The sequence below is a fragment of the Carex rostrata genome, chromosome 12 (genome assembly GCF_964058835.1).
Source record: "Carex rostrata chromosome 12, lpCarRost1.2, whole genome shotgun sequence".
Lineage (NCBI taxonomy): Eukaryota > Viridiplantae > Streptophyta > Magnoliopsida > Poales > Cyperaceae > Carex > Carex rostrata.
The window spans coordinates 2645464-2661954 of record NC_135929.1 but is presented as its reverse complement, the minus strand read 5'-3'; the positions used below and the strand labels follow the sequence as shown (position 1 = coordinate 2661954).

The following is a 16491-nucleotide window of genomic DNA, read 5'->3' as shown; positions in this document are numbered from 1 at the left end:
AGTATTACTTATTAACGTAATAATATTGATTATTATACTAATGAATGTGTTACAAGTACATAACATAACTATGTTGTCAGCTATTTAATATTTAACTTAATTAAAAATTATGAAGTGATTATGTTTATAGTTTAGATAAGAAAGTGTTAATAAAAATTTGATAAATAATTAATTTGATAACATTAATCAAATAATGCAATTAGGTTATTTGACTGTATTAGATTATCCGACCTTTATTATTAACTGAAATAATTGAAAATTATAAAATGAATATTGCTATGAAATAGACTTATTAATAAAATTTTAGAGATGTAATAAATGAAATAAATAATCAGAGCTTGTATTAATTTTAATCAACTTACTAAGAATTTAATTTAATTATTACTAAAAATGATTAGAGTTGCATTTAGTTTAAGTAAATAATGATTTGAAGCGTAATTAGCATAATCAATCAGATTATAGTTGCACATTTTTGACAATTAGATTAAACTAATTTTAAATTTGATAAGTGATTAATATGGAATTATCATGAGTTCTTAGTTAAAAAAAAAAAAGCAAGTATTTAGCTAGAAAATATTAATCACAGAAGTCCTTTCTCCTTCAAAACATATCTATCACAAAGCATGTATAAATGTGTGAAATGGATGGATTACTGCTTAAATTCCAAGCGTTGAAACCAATTAAGATTTGAGTGGGATACACCTCCACATACCTCATACACTCAGTAGGCATCAAGAACATGTGCTTTATTAAGTAAGTCAACGGCTTGTATGGTTGTATACTTGTATGTTTCAAAATTCAAACTATTATTTTTTCATTGATGGGACCTTTTACTATTTTGAAATTTTTTAATAGATGTAATGGCAATGAAGTAATCCTTCCTAATCCTACATATAGAAAATTAATGGGTTAATTACCAAACTTTTTTACTTAATGTTTAATTCACAGTATTGAGTTTATTACATATACAATTACAGATAATTAAACGATTACATATTACATATCTCATTTTTAATAGTTCGAATAACAACTTGGTGTATTGTTTATCTTAATACCCGAAATACAAACTAGTAACTCGTTTTGGCTACTTTTCTAAAAAAAAAAAAATGAGGCCTCAATTATCATTAATAGTTTCGTAGGGATATCTGCCAAAAACTGTTCATAATGCAGACAGTTCACATTTTTTTCTAATCTACCGATGAAAACATTTCAACAAAATTGGCTTGCTTAGATAGGTGAGCTGCCTACTTGGACAATAGTTGTATTTTTGTTTTATCTACATGTCAAGTATATAAAATGGAAATAACTACCGTAATTTCGGTATTCATAATACACCTATTGGATATGTCAAACTTTCTTCCTTTTTCTTCCCTTTTTTTTACATCATTAGATAATGATTATTGACTTCAGCGTAACATTATATGTTCAAGTCAATACTTGATCTTATCGATTATCATCCTGGGGGTAAGTATTAATTACATAGATTATCCTTCTATACATATTAAATTAATAGGTATCGTGCATGGTTAGTGTTTTAACACCTCAAATAATTAACTATGGGTTGTTCCATCTCTCATTGAAAATTCTACCACCGACTGAGCGCTCAATATAAAAGAAAATTTCACACAATTACAAGAACACACGCAAGCATGTAAGATGTTAAGCTAAAAAAGAACCTCGCGTTCACAACAAAAATATCTATGATTATTACATGCGGTATATTTTATGCAAATGATATTTTTCCAATGATTTTAAAATACAGCAAAAAATGAAGGTATACTGCAGAGGCGACGCACTAACATACAGAATCGTTAATCAGGTTGTAAGCTCAGAAGTCAGAAATTCAACAAAATAAATTTTATCAAAATTATCCATGCAGCTACCATCCTGACCATCTTTCAACATAATATCAGTTTAACATCTATGAAGAAAATATGGAAAAAGAAAAAGAATGTTCTAACAGGGGAAAAAAAAATTGCTGTCAACACCTTTTAGACAGTCACAGTCACACTACACCCCCCATCAAAAAAAGACTCGTTTCCTAAATTACCCTCCATAGCCTTTTTACTATTTCTTTCACTGGTATTATATCTACATTGACAAAACCAGGATTTCTCCCCTTTGGAAGAAGAGTTCAATGGCGGAGTTATGATTATTGGTTAATCACCTCTCAGTTATGGTGGGGCCATCATACTCGCCCACCTCAAGCTTGAAGCTGCTCGGTATCTCTCTCTTTGCTCTTAGCCATGCATACTCTCCATCTTCACTAGGCACACTCGTACCATCTCACATAAAAAAAAGAAGTACAATTCAGCAAAAATATTAATGCAATAGTTTCGCCATCATCATGTTTTGGTGCAAATTTGTCAATCAAACACAAAAAAGGCTCATCCATGCCAATTTATCAGTTTACCATGTTTTGGCATTACTGTACCTTTGATTGTTAAAAGCTTTCTCTTAGTCCTCCCTGTAAATCTTGAACTAAATTTATAAAGGGTATACATTTGCAACAAAAACTACTGTTTTTATTATAAAGAAGGAAAGAAATATAGACCTGGTGAAATTGAGGCTTGCTCGCACATACTTGGAATACAAATTCTTATGCTACCAAAGATATAAATGGGCTTAATAGAGGCTTGCTTGATTGCATATTTATGGCAAGTGCTATATACCATACCAGTCAATCTTGTGCATGCAGCATGCACCTATGCAAGGATGGGAGAGAGAGAGAGAGTATACCAGATAAGGTAGAGAAAGGGAATGCATCATAGTAAGTGCAGTCCCGGTCGTCTTCGGTGGAGTACGGTGGGCCCAGCACATCCAAAACAGCACATGCAGTGATTGCGGTAAAACAGTGCATGTTGCCACCTGTCTCTGGATACAGTATCGAATTCGCACATGGTGCATTGAACACTGCATCAACTTGTACCTTGGCCAATCTCTCCTCTGCTGAGAACACAAGTAAAAAAGGCATAAATAAACAAGTTCGCAGTAGGAAGGTTCCATACAATATCCCTGAAACCTAAAACAGATATATCCTACCGAGATGCTAAAAAGTTTAAGGTCAAAATAAGAATCATAGACAGTTCCATAAGACATAGGAAAAACGAAATAAACCTTCAGCAAAACAATACCTATACCTAGGGGGCAGACTGATAATGCGACAAGCATACCCTATAAGCGGTCTTTAATTCATGAATAACGAGTCCAATGTTCCTAGAAAAAAAATCCACAGAGTTGTGGTTTGATTTCTATCAAAATGCTAAACAAATCGTCCCTGACCAATCCACCATTCAATACTCGGCAGAATGATATAGTAACATCTAAAATCATCTTCTCTCCTTTTATATCCCCCCCCCCCCCCCCCTATTTTATAATATATTGTTGTGATTTTACAACTTATTGAGCCTTTTGGCATTAATTGATAAATTATATTTATATACTATTCAAAACTCATAATTCAATATAAATCACTATGTAGCATAGCTTCCACTACAACTTCAATAGCTTGTGCTATAGCTTTTACCGAGACATCTCTAAACAGCACAAATAGTATGTAGAGTATGCATGGTACAAGTGTGCGCCAAATTTCCACACTATGAACAAGGCCCTAATTGGCAAGTGGTGGTGGAAATATAGAAATCCTAGCAATTAATGAGTCTGCTTATGAGGTAAAATAAGAGAAAATTAGGGGACCACAACACAGATCTCTCTTCTGGATAGATATCACTAGCAAACCTAAAGCAAATAAGGGCAAAAAAACTCAAAGATGGGACCCATATCAGCTAGGAGAAGCTTCCCAGCAACACTTTACCAACAACTTTTCTCAATTGCACAAAACCCCAACATAAGATGAGGCCTAAGAGAAACATGATGTTAGACTATATCCATTTCATCAAATGGAAGGGACATTAGACCATTAGATCCATCATATTCCTAAACTTCAGAAGGGGTCAAAAAGTGGAAGAATCCAAATGCCTATTTTCCTCCATTGTAACACTAAAAGGTAAAAATCTTCAAATAGCTTGTCAGGAAGGAGAATTCTGACCAGAGATAATTAAAAAAGGGTGTGAAAAAAAAAACACATGCTCTTTTTGTGCCGCTAATTGATGTTACCACTACCTCCTGTGAGACAACTAAGAGGATCTGGGACTATCAGAAGGAGAGGGGAATGAGGTTAAGCACCAACACAATGGAGGACCATGGAAAAACTTGTACAAACCTAGAAGTGGAATTGTGTGCAATAAACAGAGTTGGTTATGTGTGCAGTATTTCTGCTTTGTATGGGGGAGAATGGAACAGGCTAACATACGAGGGAGAGACACCTAAGCCAATCAAAGGCCTTACAGTCAGAGGACCACTACACGGCTGGTGTAGGAGGCCATTGCATTAGACGACAGTGAAACTGAAGACCTGATGATACAGAGTCACAACCCGAAGCCTCTTTGTATTTTGTTTCATGCAAGTGTGCCACTTTGAACCAGCTATTAGGGACTTTGAATCAGCTATGTAGCTTAGTTTGGACTAAAACTGAGTTTTATTTACTACTATGTATTTATAGAATTGATTTAGTTTCTTTATCGATAAAACCAGTAATATAAATAACAGCTTTCTCATAAAAGAAAAGAAAGACAGTGAAATATCAACCAACGTTTCCTCAAAAGGAAAATGTCAACCACCAACACCCTCAGCCTCACTTAAAAAAAAACAAAAGCAAACCTAATGTTTCTCTACTAAGAAGAAAAGAAGAGCAGATTGGAACATTTCTTATATAAACAGAATCGGGTAACTTTGTGTTCTGCATGGGGACAAAACAAAAATTACCCCCCACCCAAACCCTGCTTCTCAATTTTATCACCATTAAGTTTATGTTTGTTTAATCAGAAACCATTTAAAAAGCATGAAAAGAAACAGCACAGTACCGCCATTCATAACAGTTGCAGACTCATCGGAGGGCTGAGAGGACAGGACCCAATCGTAAGACTTGATGTGCATGGAACCAAAGAGTATCTTACTGAAGACAGTCATACCAGGGTGATCATGCAACGGTATAACAGCCGATTTAGGCAGGCAGAATATCCCAATCTGCATAAATACTTATTTTATTACGAGGATATGTCATTTAAAAATTCCAGCACACCATTGAATTTTAGCACATAGCTACTAGTTTAGTACAGTTCTCGGTAAACAAGAGTTAGGCAGTGACAGATGCCAGCACTTGACAGGAGTTGCAAACTAATAAGATTTACCAGGGCAACTATTAGATCTACCGGGACAACTGTACCAGAAGTGGTACTCACTTTGACAGGTTTCATATAAACCTGGTAAATTGGGTTCATCTAAATCAACAAGAAGAAAAGACCAAAAACTTAAGAGGATTATAATACTTCTCCAATGATCTGTTATAATTCCACAAGAAAACAAAACAAGCTTCCGCCAATATCTGAGATTAATAATCCATAGTACCTACTCATCCTAGTCCAAACTGGCAGCAAGTGAAATTCTTCATTTTTGTCTCTCATCTTTTTGTAAATGATATCAATAATATCCCTCTTTTCGAAGTAATGAGTTCACCAAACACATGTGAACGCATGTGTTTAGATTTCAGATATAACTTAGCTCTTCTTTTAAAAGCAGGGACACAATATTCTTATTTTAATGAAAAGAGGGATAAACAGGAAAATATTCCAGCAAGTAGGGGCATATAAACCCCTTTTCCTTTTAGGGAAAATTTCAGATTGCAGTAAATTAATTAACTCAGGTATAAACAATTTACCGAAAAATTGGGGCACTGATAGATGTGCAAATAGGTAACGGGTGGAGGCAAATCAGAGTTCACGTGCCTGAAATATTGCATATTTGGGTTCAAACCCAGTTCCTCAGGCTTCATTCTTTCTACACCAAATAAGTTTAGCAATAAAATTAGTAACAAACATAAATTAAAAAAATAGTTGAAAATTGGAAGAAATCAAAATTTCCATCTAGACAAGTTATCTGAAGAGCATGGAAATATCTTCTCGACTATTCGGTTACCAAATGAGGAACTTGCCCCTGTATGAATGGTAAACTATGCAAGACCAAGGATTTATCATTTATGTCCGTCCATATATCACGAGGTAGATTGTAACAATAAATACAATTTTAATTATGTTGTATGCTAAGCCAAGATCCAATTTGCCAATTCATTAAATTTTGACAAGGTTGCAATTGTTCCTACTAGGAAGAAATTTTATTATTACTTCTGGCAAATAGAAGGGCGATTGATTTTATGTCTCTAACATGCAGAGATGGGCAGTTCTATATTGTCAAAATGTTCCGTACAGACAACTATTAAGGATGGCACTCATCAAAATTACAAATTCTCAAAAATTGTAAAATAAAAGTCTCATTTGTGTATTATCATATATTAGTGCAAGTTCATGAACAAGTATCCTATGCAAGTTTGTACTAAAGTAAATGATGTGAGTTATTGATCAAGCCAGTACTCAGTAGATTAAAATTCCATATTTAATGGGAGATTCAATTGTACTCAGCATAAACATCTTGAACAAAAGCACATGGTGGAACCCTGACATCCACACCCGAAACTCCAGGAGAAAAATTATTATACTTGGTATTGGCATGTCAAGTTGAATCAAAGCCCGTAGCTGTAACCCCCCCCCCCCCCCCAAAGCAAGAGAAACGGGAAAGAAAAAGCTAATATCTATTGCTGTGTAAAATTAGCTAACCCCACATACCATCTAAATGATGATTTCAGTGCCACTTATCGCTGCTACAAGACACCACAACCTCTCTAACCATTTGCCTTGTTTTTCATAAAGAGTGATGTGTAATTTAAATTTCTATAAGTTTTTTTAGTTTATGTTGCATAAGATCAAGAGTCATAAAATGAACAGATCAAGTTAACCACACTGGAGTACTGAACAATAATTAGCGCATTCGTCTTTTGTCCCCCAAAAATAACAAAGTTGTGCACGTTGAATCAGTCATGAAGAGAAATAGATCAACAATTTCGGTTTGCCGTTTAGATTTAGATTTTAAAAAAAATGCAAAAGAGAAGTTGTGGCAACTTGTGGCACCGGAACTCCTTGTCTCAATATACAATATTATGCAAAGTAAAATGCTTGAAATAGAATTGATTATGATAATGCATTATATTCATTGCATTATCGAAAACACAAGGAGAGGCAGAGGTCGGCCACGATTGACATGGGACGAAGCAGTAAAAAGAGACTTGAAGGAGTGGAAATATAGCTAAGGAGTCGGCTTCGGATAGGAGCGCGTGGAAGCTAGCGATCCACGTACCAGAACCATGACCTAGTGCTGGTTAGGGATTATTTAGAGATAGTATTATAGGTCTTAGGTCATAGGAATAGGAAGTTGGAGTCTAGGATGTAAGCTTAGGACTTTGACCTCTACGATTAGGTAGAATATAGTTAATATTAGTATTAGTATTATTACTATCACTTTCACTTTCACTTTTATTTTATGACTACTTTATTATTACTTATCTTTATTGTTTGATTGTGATTGGGTTTCATTTCTAGCCTACCCCAACTCGTTTGGGACTAAAGACTTGGTTGTTGTTGTTGTTGTTGTTATATTCATTGCATGATAGTACAAAACAAGAACACAACAAAACGCTTCATCAATCAATCTATTATTGGAACACAAGCACATGACAAAACGCTTCATCAATCAATCTATGATTGGAACCGATAAAATGACTTGGATTATTAGCCTTAATTTATTGCCTTGTCAGACTATGCCAATGATCAAACCAATAAGTCAAACATGATGCATATATATCCCACAGGCCACAGATTCATGAATCCCGCCAGTATATATTAATTGAACAGAGCTAGGACATGAGATAGATTACATGACAACCTTACAAGTATAGCATGCCGTAATCCAGAAGCATATAGAGCCACATAATCATTGAGCACAGACAAAAAGTATATATACTTGCAAGCAACAATCCACTTATTGCAAAGTTCTAACTTCTCGGACAAATTTAAAATTACCAAGGTAAGAAGAGAGACGACTGACATCCTCTTGGCTCGGCACGACGCCAGGCCCACACTCGGCAAACACAGCCTTACACATGTCATACAAGCCTTGCACAGTAGCTGTTTTATTCTTCCTCCTATTCCTCCTCCTGCTGTTCATCGAAGAACCTTCAAACCTCATAAGTGGAGAAGGAACAAGACTGGATTTTAGGGATGAATCCTAAAACCCAAGAGAGTTGTACAGTGAGACTTGGAGTCTAGGCTGTTACGTTCTCACACAGGTTTCTATTTGTGGTTTTGTTGTATAAAGCGTTGAATAGGGAATTAAATCCGAGGGATTTGGAAGTAGATTTGGATTGCGATGAAGATCGGGGATTAATTTGAGAGTGATTATGAGAAAAGGAAAGGAAATGAGAGAGAAAGGGGAGAATGCGAAAGGGTTTTTTTGATGATTTTTGAGGCGGTATACCATTTGTTGTGGAAGTACAAAACCAGGGGCCATGAGAGAGAGGAGAGAGCTCTAGATACAGAGAGATCGGGTGGAACAAAACTATATTTCCTGTGGGCTGTTTATTTTCCAAATACTGCCTCTGGGTTCTGGTTTTATTCATCCCTTTCCTATTTATCTTGATTAGTTGATTGTTCCCCTGCAATTTCTATTGCAAATAAAAGTAGTTTAAACGTCATTATTTTTTATATCTCCATCAAACTCTGCTCTACTAAAACGTTAATAATTCAAATTTTAAATTTTAAATTGTAAAATAAATTCAATATATATAATATATTATTTTCTTTATACGTTAATAAATTCAATATATATAAATTCAATATATATAAATTGTAAAATAAATTCATTGAAACTTAAATTCAGAACTCCATGGAAATTATTTTAGTAATTTATCACATAAGTTAATAGTTTAATTTTTTATGTCAGAAAATAAAATTCGGTTGATAATTCGTTTTATTTTCTAAGAAATAATTTGGTTCTTACGATAATGTATTGCAAGATTACATGTGTCGTGCATTTGGAGCTGTTTAGAGTAACACTGTATATTTGTACTATAAAACGCTTGTACCATATACGTGGATAATAGTTTTTTAATCTTTTACGTTAATATAAGAGTGAGTCTATGGTATTATGCATATCACGGGTTGTTATCGTGCTACGGCTCTATATTTGAGTTTTCAAATCCTAACGGTCGATCCGAACCGTTCATCTTGTTCTCCATATTAATATGTGTTTGGAGACCAAATTTTACATTTTTTGAAAATTTTTTACTATTTTTTTAGATATTTAGAAAATCACTTGATCTGAAAATTCTGAACCATCCAAAAACAGTGATTTTCAATAAATCTAAAAAAATAGTAAATAAATTTCAAAAAAAATGTAAAATTTGGTCTCCAAATACATATTAATATGGAGAATAAGATGAACGGTTCGAATCGACCGTTAGGATTTGAAAACTCGAATATAGAGCCGTAACACAGTAACAAATCGTAATATGCATAGTAACATAGACTCACTCTTAATATAATACTATTAATGTTAAAATGTACCTGGCAAGCAGAGGGGAAGACAAACAGAGATTGGAAGCCCACCAGTGAATATTTTAGTATATATATGGATTATGTTTAAAAATTGACTATGACATTGACATATGTACAGGAGCACGGGATAATAGGATATGTTGGCTGAGTTCGGATTCTCTGTGTCGCAAACTTGTAATACACGAAATTTTTAGAAATTTGTGTCAATATAGAACAAAACAGACCAGATTCAACTTGACTGACATAAATTTTATGTCGGACCGCAATAATTGATGTCGCATTTTTCACGAGTTCATCTCCCTCTTTAAAATTGTAGGGATTTTATTGAGGATAGAATAAATCGGATAAATTGAAACAGAGTATATTTCACCGCACTTGTCCTTCTATTTTAAAAATTTATATATATGTACATGATCTCAAATCTCAATACACAAAAGTTATTTAGAGATTTTGTCTATTTCATTCAGGTTAAATTATATACTAGTATTTTGATATATGTACAAAATTATTAAAATCACAAGTAATGATTTATATTTATGAGGAGGGATCAAGTTACAACACTTGAAAGTTACAACAAAGTTACGACATCATTTTTTTTCATTTTCAAAGTCCAAATCGTCGATCCAAACCGTTAGATATTCAATCTATATTAAAATGTGCTTACAGACCAAATTTTACATTTTTTGAAATTTTTTTGCTATTTATTAAGATGGGTACAAAATCGCTGTTTTTATTAAAATTCTGCACCATTAAAAATAGTAATTTTGTACCCATCTTAATAAATAGCAAAAAAATTTCAAAAAATGTAAAATTTCGTCTGCAAGCACATTTTAATATAGATTGAATATCTAACGGTTTGGATCGACGATTTGGACTTTGAAAATGAAAAAAAAATGATGTTGTAACTTTGTTGTAACTTTCAAGTGTTGTAACTTGATCCCTCCTCTATATTTATTTATATTTAGTAAAATTGGGGATTAAACCACCAACTGTTTTAATATCCACAAAAAATTTGGATTTGTAAACTCCGGAATGTATTGTTTTTGCCATTAGACCAAAAGCAAATTCTTATAATTATTTAAATTTATTCGTTTAATTTCCATAAAATATATTAGACTTGTCTTGTAAGATGAAAAACTGACATTTAGATGTGAGTTATGGTTATTTATTGTATTGTAACGCCATGTAATTAAAGTACTAAATTAAATTACTAACGTATACAAAACAAAGAAACTATATAAAAATGAGAGATGGGCTACGGTGAGTTGCGAAGTAAAACGCGTTTCTATTTCATGCCGTATTTTTATTTTGAAAGTTCAAACGACCGATCCGAACCGTTAGATGTTTAATCCATATTGAAATGTGCTTGGAGACCAAATTTTACATTTTTTGGATTTTTTTTTTACTATTTATTAAGCATTTTTTAAAATTGCTGTTTTGCTGTGAACAGTAAAAAACAGTAAAATTTTCTGGACCATCAGATCAGCGACTTTCAAAATTGCTTAATAAATAGTAAAAAAATTTCAAAAAATGTAAAATTTGGTCTCCAAGCACATTTCAATATGGAGAACAAGATGAACGGTTCGGATCGACGTTTTGAACTTTAAAATCACAAAATATGATCGTGAAGTAAAATAGTTGTTTTACTTCGCAACTCACCGTAGCCAACCTCTAAAAATAATAAGATTATTGTATATAGTATATAGAAATAAAATATAATAGAAATAAGAAATATTTTGTTTACTTTGAACAATGTTATATATATATATATAGAGAGAGAGAGAGATAGGCTAATGTGCTTTCGGTAGCATATGGGCCGAAATACACACGGTCAAAATTTGAAATTTCAAAATCTAAAAAGTCGATCTGAACCATTCATCTTGTTCTCCATATTAATATGTGCTTGGAGACCAAATTTTACATTTTTCTGAATTTTTTTACTATTTATTAAGCCACTTTGAAAATCGTTGATCCAACGGTTTTACTGCTTTGTTAAGCCACCGTTGGATCAGCAATTTTCAATGTGACTTAATAAATAGTAAAAAAATTCAGAAAAATGTAAAATTTGGTCTCTAAGCACATATTAATATGGAGAACAAGATGAACGGTTCAAATCAACTTTTTGAATTTTGAAATTTCAAATTTGGACCGTGTGTATTTCGGCCCATATGCTACCGAAAGCATATTAGCCTATCTCATATATATATATATATATATATATATTAGAAAGTTAAAAACGTACAAAATAAAATAGAAAGATTGTAAAGCTCATTAAGAAATACACTTCACATTATTATATAGAAATAAATCATATAATGAGGATACCATATATAAATAAACTAAAACTATATATGGTCACGGCTAACACAGCCACCAATATTTAGAAATATATCTCACTATTGGAAACATTTTAAATCCATCCAAATATTAAATCTCATACCAAGTAATGGTAATAACTCCTCTAATTAATTAAATCCCTCCATTAATTTCTAAAACCAACCCCATTAATTTCTCTCAGTCACGCACCCTAACACCCTGTTTGGATGGAGAGTAGAGGAAGGAATGAGAGGTAACAAATAGAAGGAAATAGAATGAAATAGAAAGTAAGATTAACATATTTAACTTCTTTGTGTTTGGATGATTAATGAGAGAAAATAAATTTAATTTTCCTTTCCGTCTAATTTCTTGTTTGGTGGATTAAAATTTAGGAGGTTAATAAGAAATTCAGTGACTGTTGTAGGTTTGAGGAAAAAATCTTGTATGAGAATTATATATGTATGATATAGGGTTAGGCATTTGTGTCAGTTTTTCTAAAAATATTTGTAACAAAAAAAATTTTCATCCATTACACTTTAATTTGAGAGAGAGATCAATTCTATTAATCATAATGATACAAGCTTAAACCTTTCACCTCCGACATAATTTTATTAACCAAACACGATTCAACGGAAATATTTTGTTCATTTTCATTCACTCCCTCCCTCTACTCTCCATCCAAACAAGGTGTCTCTACTCTCCATCCAAACAAGGTGTAAGGAGAAACCCCTTCTATTTACATTACAGATCCCCCTGTTTGCCATTGATCCCGCCCCTTTGAAATCCCGGCTGCACCCCTTTTTTCCTCTGCTGTCTTCCCTCGCAGCCACCAAATAAATACCCGCAAGCCGTAACCTTGTCAAACTTGAAGTTCTCTTTTGTTTGAGGAAATTCTGCATTAAGGTACTAGAAGATTCTTTTATTTTGCTGCCCGAATTGATCAAGTAGGATATGGAGTTTCATCTATATTTAGTTAGGATAATTTTTGCTCTTAGATTGTATTCATTTATGAATAAGTATTTTTTAATTAAAATCTGAAAAGTTTAGATTACCTCATTAATAAGTCGATTATTATAAATCTGGATTTTTTCTTCTTCATTAATACATATTTTCTTCAATTATATAAAAATCTAGAAATTCTTTTTATTAGTAAGTATTCTATCTAGATATATTATAATCTGAAATTTTAATCTGTAATTAAGTATTTCTTCAAGTAGACAAAAATCTAGAATTTATAAGTATAGTGTAATTAAATGTTAATAATTTAATATCGATATTAAGAATATTTTTTTATATAGATTTTAGTTCACTTTCAGCATGCATATAATATAGATATTCCGTTATTAAAATTATAAATAAATGTTTGATTTTCATATTTACTCACAATTATTATATTTGTATATATAGATTTCAAAATAAATCTCAGCAGTTATAAAGATTAGAAATCCCTTTCTAAATTATATATAATAATTGAATCTATGTAACCAAGAGAATTTTGTAATTAATTCCACACTAAATATATTTTGGCTAACTTCGTTATACACAATATTAAGAGTTAGGATTATAATATATGAATATAAAATAACGAGTAGTGTGTAGGGATTTTAGAAAATGACAACAAGTGAATATAAGTATTTCTGATTAGAAGTATGTTTAATTATTAGGTGTGTCTTCTAAAGATTTAGGAGACGTAAGAGACAATCCAGAATTTATTGTGCGGGTTTCCTAGATTTTATAAAAATATTTTACTTGCCTATTGTCATGCAACTGTTTATTATTATGTCATTAGTTGGATTTATGCATATTGTTTTCGAACCATTCGTATGACTTGAGTAGATATAAATAAATTGCATGAAATGATAGGTTTTATATATTGACCAATGGACTTGCATGAATAAGATGTGTTGAGCATGACATAAATTGTGTGATTGAACAAATGTGTTTTGAAATGAACGAATAAGGAAACTGAACAGGGGCCGATATACTTGCATATTGGGATGTATACATTGGGTCTAGTGTTCGACTGGACCCCTCGTTAACGTGACTGTAGGCGAAAGCGGTCCTGTCACGGGTCTAACCCTAGCGTCTGGCGGGAGTTCCACGGTTGGGTTGGCGGTTTCTTTCGGGGTCGGGCGGGAGTTCCGCGGTCGAAGAAACAAGGAAATTAAGTGGTTTCTTCTGGCGTAGGGCGGGCGTTTCGCGGTCGGAGAAACAAGGAAAAATAAGAAAAGAATATGAAATAGATGTAATAGTAGTAGGTGCATTGCATTAGGGAATACATATGCATTTTATTTCTTATCATATTTGTGAATATAAGTAAAGGTTTTATAAACTCTGGACTGGAACTAAATTCCGCACTAAGAGAAGGTTCAATCTCTCACCCGTTCCATTTTTATGTGGGTTCTAGGTAACGAAAAGGAAGGATTCGAGCAATGACAAGAGTGAGACTAAGCGGGAAGACATATTATTGATAAATTGTCACATGTTGTTTAATTTGTGTTTCCATGATTCTATATTGATACATTAAGCAGGCATGGCAATGTCTATGTTACTAGCCATGTCCGCCGTGATCGCTTGTGAAAACTCTTATGCTTGTGTAATGAAATGTGGCTTTATTATGTTGTTATTGATAATGTATGTGATGTGAATACGCCTTACGTAGAAATACGTGGCGGGTTGTCTCGGGATGTGACAGTATAAAAATTGTAGTCTAGTTTTGAAAAACTCAAAAAATTATATTTTATAAAGAGGATTAAGTCTCGAGATACCTATCATTAATATCATGGATGCGATTCTATTCTAACAGTTTATTTATTATGATTTTATCTCACATTTTTTAATTCTTTTCAACATATGTTTGTATTTTTCTATATAATTTTATGGGATTAATTGTGTTGGCTTTTATTATATTATATTGATATTTAGAGTTTGAAAAAAAAAAGTTCCAAAATATAATTGACTATAAGATTGTTCTGGATACTATCATTATAAAAAAAAAATATGTATTACTTTTTCTGAACGAAGTTTGAGGAGAAATTCATAAAATTAATTGGCATTGGGATGAACAGATTAATCTACTCTGTAACTGATGTCATTTCTTACATAATTAAGAATAGGAGGTGAAAAACTTGCCTTTGGTCGAGTGACAAAGGCACATGGCTTCTTTGTAAGAGGTTATGAATTTGAAACCCATAAAGTAGAAAAATCATCCGTAATATATACAGGAGTTTGAAAATGTATTGAGTGGTTTGATTTCAAACCCATAATTTTAAAAAAAAAATAGGAGGTGGTTCCTATCTTCATCACTGTAAATCTGTACTGGTTATAATTTTATTAGAAAGAACTAGTGATAAAGAGAGGAAAAATAGTTTTGAAGATGCATTAGACAGACAAGTAAGCATTGAACAACACGTAATTGCGTATTTTGCAGCGATATATATATTTTTTTAAATTAGTGATTTAATATGTCTACTAAAAATTTTATTGATAAAAAAATATATTTATAACGAATTAAATGATTTTTTGGATATTAATAAAAAAAATTGGGTATAAGCATATTCACCTCTTTTTCAAATTTACTTTTTTTTTTATTGAAAATAAGAAGCACGAAACTTTAAATATCCGTTTTTTGGAGAACAATTTTTCATGATTTTTTTAACCATATACTCACCTTAAATTTACTTTTGTCCGGACTTCTAAAATACGGTCTTTTATTTTTAATTTATTTAAATTTAAACATTTAATACTAAATTCGATTTATTTATTTTTTCCTAAAAAAATTCCTACTAGGTACGAATCTTAAAGAATTTGAATCCGGTCCGTTTGTTATATATTAGCACGAATTTTAAAGAGCACGTGCATTACAAACTCAGATTGAATTAACCCTAATTCTGATGGGATAGTCCGTATTCAAACTCAAGCAATGAAACAGGGAGGTAAGAATCTGTGAATTCATATCCTCTTCATTAACTCTAATTTTTTTTTTTAGTTAATGAATCTGGACCGTCCAATCTGTTTTAAAATCCGTGCTAACTATATTCACATTAATTTAAAATCAGACAGCCAGAATGCGTTAACTAAAAAAATATTCTTTTGCGTAATGCAAATGATGCGGACTCATAAGAGTATGTGTCCCCCCAATACCTGAGTTACAATCTAATAAAATAGACGGCTCAAATTAATCTTAGCTGATTCATATCAGATCTAGTGCCTATTAGAAGTTTAGAACTATAGGGGATCTGTTTTAAGATTCGTGCCAAGTAAAAAGAACAGTCCAAATTTAACACTTACACCTCAGCTACATGGGGTGATACGGATTCGACTCAGAATCCGCATCCCTCGGGATATCTCAACTCAAGCAATGAGTTGATTCGTGTAAAAATCTGAATTGTTTAGCATAAATCTTAAGCCATTCGGCAACAAAGGATTAAGCCTCCTTAAGGCTTAATCCGTTTCTTTTAACTTCCTTAGCCGCTTAATCCTACCGAACACCGGTTTTTTAGCGCGGATTAAGAACACCTCCTTTAGCTTCTTTTTTTTCATATCTTAATCCTCTGCTCGGACTTTAAGGCACTCATATCTTTAGCTTCCTTAGCAAAATCCACGGATTAAGACA

General features: G+C 32.5%; 1 protein-coding gene across 2 annotated transcripts; it reads right to left on the bottom strand.

Annotated features, from left to right (window-relative positions):
* Positions 1-1846: 1846 nt before the first annotated feature.
* Positions 1847-8291, bottom strand: LOC144563302 (plant cysteine oxidase 2-like). 2 transcript variants are annotated; one of them, XM_078312753.1, is made up of 5 exons: positions 8028-8291; positions 5777-5895; positions 4923-5085; positions 2740-2949; positions 1847-2285 (listed from the first exon to the last, which is right to left on the bottom strand). In XM_078312753.1, exons 1-5 carry the CDS (start codon positions 8191-8193, stop codon positions 2164-2166), a joined length of 780 nt encoding a protein of 259 aa, XP_078168879.1. In that variant the 5' UTR covers positions 8194-8291; the 3' UTR covers positions 1847-2163. The 2 variants fall into 2 exon arrangements, with proteins under 2 accessions (XP_078168879.1, XP_078168880.1); XM_078312754.1 differs by having other exon boundaries at positions 2740-2946; positions 8028-8288.
* Between the last annotated feature and the right edge of the window lie 8200 nt (positions 8292-16491).

Excerpts from the sequence above, each read along its gene's own strand:
- LOC144563302 (XM_078312753.1), bottom strand. The coding sequence starts at position 8,193 with ATGAGGTTTGAAGGTTCTTCGATGAACAGCAGGAGGAGGAATAGGAGG. Across the intron at positions 5,086-5,776 it reads ATCAGTGCCCCAATTTTTCG|ATTGGGATATTCTGCCTGCC; the intron begins GTAAATTGTTTA and ends GTATTTATGCAG. Across the intron at positions 2,286-2,739 it reads CCCTTTCTCTACCTTATCTG|ATGGTACGAGTGTGCCTAGT; the intron begins GTATACTCTCTC and ends TTTTTATGTGAG.